Consider the following 8070-nt stretch of genomic DNA (forward strand, 5'->3'; position numbering starts at 1 on the left):
TACCCAAGTCTTTTTCCCTTTTCTTCCTTGGCATTTCGCAGGGCTGTTTGACCTCTGGCCCCTGGAGATTCTGCACGAGCACTGGCTTGAGGGTAGCTTAGAAAGAATTTGGCTGTTTTGTTATGGTAATTTAACCTGTAAACAAGGTTGCAGCTGCGGGCCCTACACGCCTCCCACGCCTGCCTCCCCCATAGCTGATCCTGCCTGAGGCTCTGGGAATGTATCAATCTATTCTACTGCTCCTGATGGGAGGGGGCCATGCCCTTTTGAACCCTCTTGCCTCCTGGTATATATACCCGACCTGAGTTAATAAAGAGCGGCTTTTTTACTCTCTGGCAAGCAAGCAGGTCTCTTGTGTCTTTGTCTACTTAAACCCTTAGGACAATCGTCCATTCTCGTGGCCCTGGTTCAGGAAAGCGCGCTCCTGGATTAGGCCTGGGTATCCACAGAAAAGTGCGGAAGCTAACAGATGGTGTCCCTGGGTGGGCCCTTAAAGAAGGACTGAAGAACCGCGTTCTGCCGTCTGTGGATCCACCACGAGAACCCCAAAGAGGTAAGGGTCCCCCCACGATCCGGAAACTGGCCAGTTTTTATAGTGTGCAATTGTGCACGTATGATAAGGGGGGAGAATAAACTTGATTTTGAGGAAATAGAAAAAAAAAGGAAAATGGGTGCCGAAATGTCCACTTCGGAGTTAGAAGGGCAGTTAGCAGATCAGCTACTGCAGCTCGTGGAAAAGCTAGGCACCAGGATCAAAGGTGACACAGCACAAGGGACCATCAAGGTAATTTCAGAGCTCAGTCCTTGGTTCTCGTTAACAGGAAATCTTAATATCGAGGACTGGGAACAAGTTAGGGCTGATTTACGTGTTGCACAGAGAGAACAGGGAACTAAAGCCGTCCCCCTAGCGATCTATTTGCTGTGGCGTCTTATCAGAGATGCCCTCCTTAGTGAAGATGTTTTAGTGAAGGAACAGTTAGAGGTTTTGAACAAAACCCTTGAGGAAATTCAGAGAGTAGAATCTGTGAGCTCTATCAGGAGTTTTGAGGATCAAGAAGTCAAAAGCATTGATAATTTAGATGAGGAAGAGGAAATATTAGAAGGCGAAATTGCACTTCTAACCAAACAGCTAGAGAAGGAGGAAGGCGGGGCCACTAGTAGAGATGCCACCATTAGGCCTCCTCTGCAAAGAACATTTTCTGCCACTCCAAACCGTTGTGCTACTGCTTTCGCCCCTGTTAATCTGGAGGCAGAAACTCGGGAGTTTTCAAACAGGCCTGATAATCTCGGTAGAGATAGGGCAGTTTGTTCCGCTGAAGGCCGGCAAGTACTTAACATCAGACAGCCTGACTCCCTGACCTTTAAGATTGTCAAGCAATTAAAGGAGGCGGTCGTTGCTTATGGTGCTCGCGCTTCCTTCACTGTGACATTGCTGGAGTCCTTTGTTAAGCTCAACCTTACACCCAGCGATTGGATACAACTTTGCAAGGCCTGTCTCTCTGGGGGTGAATTCTTACTATGGAAAGGTGATTTGCGAAAGATTTGCAAGGAAACCACGGGGCTTAATGCCACCGCCAGTTTCTCCCAGCATGACCTTGATGTGTTACTTGGAGGGAGTCAATATTCTGATCTCACAGTGCAAACCACTTACGATCCCGCAGTTTGCGCTCTGGTGGCTGCCGCAGTGATAAAGGCCTGGAAATCTCTACCAGTTGAAGGAACAGGAGAATTACTCTCAAAAATTGTACAGGGACCTACAGAGTCTTATTCTGCATTTATAAACCGCCTCTTAGAGGTGGGCAGTCGTACTCTTGGGGATATTAATTCTTACTTGCCAGCTGTAAAGCTGTTAGCCTATGAAAATGCTAACAGGTCTTGCCAGGAGGTTTTGTGCCTGCATAGAAACAAGGACCTGGATGATTTTATTCATCTGTGCAGAGGCGTAGTTCCTTCTACTATGGTGGGACAGGTGGTCACTTCTGCCCCTAGGGAGGTTGCAGCCAAAACTGGATCAAAAAGTTGCTTTCAGTGTGGAAAGCCTGGGCATATTAGAAAGGACTGCCCAGCTATTAGAGGAGTGGTTGATCTTGCTAGGAGCAGCCCTGGTGTCTGCCCCAGATGCCAGAAAGGAACGCACTGGGCAAGCAACTGCTGGTCTAAAACCGACAGTCAGGGCATTCCCCTACCTGTGTCAAAAAACGGAAAGAGGGGTCAGCCTCGGGCCCCGAAAACGCAAGCGTACGGGGCTATGAGCATGCCAAATGCTCAGATCAGATTCATTCCTCAAAGAAGCGCCTCACTGTCTGCGAACTTGCCCGAAGCACCCCAGGAGGCACAGGATTAGTTCTCTGCGCCTCTGCCCGGGCAGTGTTAACACCGCAGATGGGGGCACAAGCATTAGGGACTGAAGTGTTTGGACCTATTCCGGAGAGCTCTGTGGGGTTAGTGCTGGGCCGAAGCAGTTCTGTGCTTAAGGGAATTAAAGTTTTGCCAGGCATTATAGATAGCAGTCATTCGGGAGAGATTAAAGTTATGGTGGAAGCCACCGTGGGGGTCCTTGTCATCCCCCGTGGGGAGAGGATAGCCCAACTGATTCTCCTGCGCAGTTTTCTCTCTGCTAATCCTTTAAATAAACAAGTACGAGGAGGCAAAGAGCTTGACTCCGATAAATCCCCTGGGACATTCTGGGACATTCTGGGTCGCTAGCCTAAAGGACCGCCCCGCTCTCGCTTTAAGCATCCGTGGGAAGAAATTCACGGGCCTCCCTGACACCGGGACTGACTCGTCTGTGGTTGCTAAGGAACATTGGCCTGCTACCTGGCCCCTTCAGCTGGCCTGCACTGTGTTACAGGGGGTCGGTGTAGCCAGCTCCCCGGAGCGCAGCACACAATATCTTGACTGGAAGGACGAAGAGGGCCACACTGGCGTTTTTAAACCTTATGTTCTAGAACACCTTCCTCTTAACCTGTGGGGAAGAGATGTGTTACAGGCTATGGGAGCGGTGCTAACCACGGAACCCGTGCGGCGCATGCTAGCTAATCAGGGCTTTGTCCCCGGCCGAGGTCTGGGAAAAAATCTCCAGGGAGACGTTCAGACCTTAGCTGACAAGAACTTGATCCAGCAATTGCCTGGACAGCGTGCAGGGCTAGGAAATTTTTCTTAGGGGCCATTGCAGAGCAGCCAGATTATATACCTATTAAATGGAAAACTGAAAAACCTGGTTGGATTGAGCAATTGCCCCTTAGTAAGGAGAAACTACTGGCTGCTCAGACCTTGGTCCAGGAACAGCTGGAGGCAGGGCGTGTAGTGCCCTCCACTTCCCCCTGGAATACACCTATTTTCGTGGTTAAAAAGAAATCGGGTAGATGGAGACTGTTGCAGGATCTTAGAGCCGTAAATGCTTGCATGGAAATAATGGGTAGCACCCAACCAGGTTTGCCACAGCCAGTGGGTATCCCTGCTGGATACCATCTGTTAGTTATTGACCTGAAGGATTGTTTTTTTACCATTCCCCTGTACCCTAAAGACTCTGATAAATTTGCTTTCAGTGTGCCTTCCACAAATCTTGTAGAGCCTTTCAAACGCTATCAGTGGAAGACTTTGCCACAAGGAATGTCATGTAGTCCGGCCATTTGTCAGGTGTTTGTAGCAAAAGTTATTGCCCCAATTAGACAGAAATATCCTCAACTGTATGTGATCCACTACATTGATGACATTCTCCTCGCTGGACAGGAACCAAAAATAGTTCTTGAGGCCTTTGCCGACCTGCAGGAGTGTCTAGCACATGCTGGGCTGGTGATTGCTGCTGATAAAGTACAACAGCAGTTCCCATATCAATATTTGGGACATCAGCTGTTGCAAACAGGAATAAAACCTCAAAAGGTCACTCTCCGCCTAGATAAATTACAAACTCTAAATGATTTTCAAAAGCTACTTGGGGACCTCAATTGGATCCGGCCTTGTTTGGGTATCCCTACTGGAACCCTAAAGCCGCTTTTTGATATCCTGCAGGGAAACTCAGACCCGACTTCCCCTCGAGAGTTAACTCCCCAGGCAAGACAGTGTATTTCACTGATTGAAGAAAGGCTAGCCTCTGCTCATGTCCAGTATATAGACTATAATCAACCTTTGTTCTTAATAATTTTTCCTTCCAAACATAGCCCTACTGGAGTTTTTTGGCAAACAGGGCCAATCCTATGGGTGCATGAACACGTGTCACCCGTAAAAATTGTTATATCTTATCCATCAGCTGTGCTGCGCATTATTCAGAAAGGATATAAACTGTGTTTGCAAACCTTTGGTATGTTGCCTGATAAAGTCATAACACCATATACCCAGTCAGAAATAACTTGGCTGCAGAATTTTGCTGAGGATTGGACCTTATTTCTATGCACCAATCCCTGTAAGCTTGATAATCATTACCCTTCTAATAAGCTAGTCACCTTTTTCAAAAATCATCCGGTGTGTTTCCCTAAAGTTATTTCCTTAAGGCCTTTGGCTGGGGCTAGGAATGTATTTACTGACGGCTCCTCCACCGGGAGAGCTGTGGTGTTCTCCCCACCTGATGTTTGCACTCAGACCGTTGATACTAACTCAGCTCAGGTAACTGAATTAACTGCAGTACAACTGGCTCTGGAAAAATATGCTGACATTCCATTTAACCTCTATACTGACAGTCAGTATATTAGCAAAATTCTTGCACCTTTAGAAACTGCAGCTTATATTGCTTCTGTATCTCGAGTCCAGATTCAGCTTCTGGCTATTCAGGCATGGCTTTGGGCCAGGTCTGTTCCCATTTACGTGGGACATTTGAGGGCACATAGCGATCTTCCTGGCCCCTTGAGTGAAGGCAATGCCTTGGCTGATGAACTCACTCGCCAGGTTTATACGGTTAGTCAAGAATCTTATGAAGCTGCTAAGGAAGCTCATAATCGCTTTCATCTCAATGCTGGGTCTTTGAGATTTCATTATAAAATATCTCGGGAGCAAGCCACTGATATTGTTAAGAAGTGCCCTTTATGTGTAGAATTTTTGACTGCTCCCCATTTGGGAATTAACCCTCGTGGGCTGGCTCCCAACCATTTATGGCAGATGGATGTTACCCACGTTCCTTCTTTTGGACGTTTGCAGTATGTTCACGTAACTGTGGACACATATTCACACCTTATCTTTGCCTCAGTTCATACAGGAGAAAAATTACGGGATGTTAAAAGCCACTGTCTGCAAGCCTTTGCCTACATGGGGGTCCCTAAATCTCTAAAAACGGACAACGGACCAGCCTATACCAGTGCTGGTTTTGCTAAGTTCTGCCGTGAGTTTCATATTTCTCACAAAACCGGTATACCCCATAACCCCCAGGGGCAGGCAGTCGTAGAGAGGACCCACCGAACTCTTAAGGCTTATCTGCACAAAACTATAAGGGGGAATTACAGTTCTACCCCCAGAGAGCATCTATCATTCATTTTATATATTTTAAACTTTCTGACCATGGATGCTGGCTCCCGTACGGTGGCTGAGAATCACTGGCAGCCTAGCTCCCCCGGAAAGCCCTTAGTAAAGTGGAAAAATCTGGCAAACGGCACTTGGTGTGGTCCGGACCGGGTCTTAACATGGGGCAGAGGAGCGGTTTGCATATTTCCACAGGATGCAGAGCTCCCGATCTGGGTCCCTGAACGTCTGGTGCGGACCGTGAATTTCCCTACTCGGAGACCTGAGGACGAGGCGAGGTCAAGAGTTCCTACGGACACGGCGACGGAGGCGGTGGCGGAGTTGGCAGATTCCTGAGAGAGGATCCAGCGCCTGATTTTACCCTTTCCCAGCCCCCTGCCTTGATCTGCCCAGGCTGCTTGCCCCCCTGAGGAGAAAACAGCTACCTTCCCTGACCTGATTGCAACGTTGCCAGACAGACAGAATTACCATAACTATTCAAAGTAATCTAAATTCTCGATTGGATGCTGTAATTGATCTTTACAAATTGGGTGTGGATCTTGACCTCTGCTGGTCACAGGTCAAGATTTTGCTGCTTTTCCTCGGACCCCCAAATACAAATTACTAATTGGCTCTGATTTAGTTAGAATAGTCATGCTGGGGGTCCTATTGGCCAGTGCTGTAGGGGCTCTATCAGCACTATCTCTTCCAGGAATGCTTATATGCATGCTAGAGCGTCTTCATCTGGCCAATGGCTCTCAGGTCTGCCATGGCCTGGCCCTAGTAGGCGTTAGCTTTGGAATATCTTTCAGCATAACATCGGCTGAACGCGTTGGAGGATGGCTTTAACCAGAGACGGGCCTAGATCACTGGGCAGGCTTTTCCAGTCTAAGACATGGGACACGTCTGGACCTGAGGCGTGATCCTGACGACGGATCTGGATTTGTCCTGGATCCCGGTGACACCTAAGACAGGTTTCTGCCATCACATTTATATATATTTAAAGGGAGACTTGTAGGTACCCAAGTCTTTTTCCCTTTTCTTCCTTGGCATTTCGCAGGGCTGTTTGACCTCTGGCCCCTGGAGATTCTGCATGAGCACTGGCTTGAGGGTAGCTTAGAAAGAATTTGGCTGTTTTGTTATGGTAATTTAACCTGTAAACAAGGTTGCAGCTGCGGGCCCTACACGCCTCCCACGCCTGCCTCCCCCATAGCTGATCCTGCCTGAGGCTCTGGGAATGTATCAATCTATTCTACTGCTCCTGATGGGAGGGGGCCATGCCCTTTTGAACCCTCTTGCCTCCTGGTATATATACCCGACCTGAGTTAATAAAGAGCGGCTTTTTTACTCTCTGGCAAACAAGCAGGTCTCTTGTGTCTTTGTCTACTTAAACCCTTACATTCTCATGGCCCTGGTTCAGGAAAGCGCGCTCCTGGATTAGGCCTGGGTATCCACAGAAAAGTGCGGAAGCTAACACATGACCTTAAATGTCTTTTGGCCATTTGAACTTCTTCTGTTGAGAATTCTCTGTTCAGTTCAGTACCCCATTTTTTAATTGGGTTAATTAGAGTGTTAGTGTCTAGTTTCTTGAGTTCTTTGTATATTTTGGAGATCAGACCTTTGTCTGATGAGGGGTTGGTGAAGATCTTCTCCCAGTCAGAAGGTTGTCTTTTTGTCTTAATGACAGTGTCCTTTGCTTTACAGAAGCTTCTCAGTTTCAGGAGATTCCATTTATTCATTGTTTTTCTTATTGTCTGTGCTACTAGTGTTCTACCTAGGAAGTGGTCTCCTGTGCCCCAAGGCAGGGAGGAAGAAGGGAAGAGGCTCCTGGGTGAAAGCTGGGATGGGATAGGAGGAGAGAGCGCATAGCAGGGTGGAGCAGCCCCTGCAGAATGACCAGGGAGTTAAGGGGGTCGGCGAATGTCTGTGCTCCGTTTCCGTGCTTCTGCCATGGGTCAGGAGCACACTCACCCCTCTGATGGATCTTCTGTTACAGGATCAGTGCCCCTTGCTGGCCAGGAATCTCTCTTGGCACCAGGCCCTGCCATGACACTGGTGGAAGAAATCTCAGCAGTACCCGCGTTGCTCCTTCCTCCACAGACCCCCAGAGCAGGCAGGTTCCTGCCTTCCCCTTGGCATCAGGTCCTGATTCTGCCTTCTTTCTTCCTGTATTCTGTTTAGTTTTCCTGCCTACACATTTTCTGACCTGCCATAGGCCAAAACAGCTTCTTTATTAACCAATGGTAATAAAACACATTCACAGCATACAGAGGGGAATCCTGGGAACCTCTAAATACTTAATTTAAAGTAGTTTCTCATTGGTGGGATTCTTGATTCTCAAAATATAGAAGAACATGAGGCAATGAGGTTTTGGATTACTTCAGACCATCTCGACAACGGCCACTTCTAACTCTGTTAAGAACAAGGCTCTTCAGACCATCTGCACTCTGCTTCTGAACCAGAATCAATGCCACTCGCTGTTTGCCTGTTTGTGTTACCAAGCTCTAAGATGTGTCCCTTTGTCTCCGTGTCAGCAAGATAGCTTCTTATACAAGAGCGGCTGCTTTCAGCGATGCCTCCAAGTGGGTCTTCAGAGATGAAGGTGGTTCAAATTCTGGGACGATCCCCCAAATGAAAGACCCC

The 8070-nt window shown here is 48.0% G+C and overlaps 1 protein-coding gene across 1 annotated transcript; it reads left to right on the forward strand.

Annotated features, from left to right (window-relative positions):
• Nucleotides 1-2382: 2382 nt before the first annotated feature.
• LOC148121223 (endogenous retrovirus group K member 6 Pro protein-like) lies at nucleotides 2383-3163 on the forward strand. Its single transcript, XM_087909494.1, has 2 exons — nucleotides 2383-2441; nucleotides 2737-3163. The coding sequence occupies exons 1-2, from the start codon at nucleotides 2383-2385 to the stop codon at nucleotides 3161-3163; spliced, it is 486 nt and encodes a 161-aa protein (XP_087765620.1).
• The last annotated feature ends 4907 nt before the right edge of the window (nucleotides 3164-8070 follow it).

The sequence above is a fragment of the Myodes glareolus genome, chromosome 8 (genome assembly GCF_982192425.1).
Source record: "Myodes glareolus chromosome 8, mMyoGla1.1, whole genome shotgun sequence".
Classification (NCBI taxonomy): Eukaryota; Metazoa; Chordata; class Mammalia; order Rodentia; family Cricetidae; genus Myodes; species Myodes glareolus.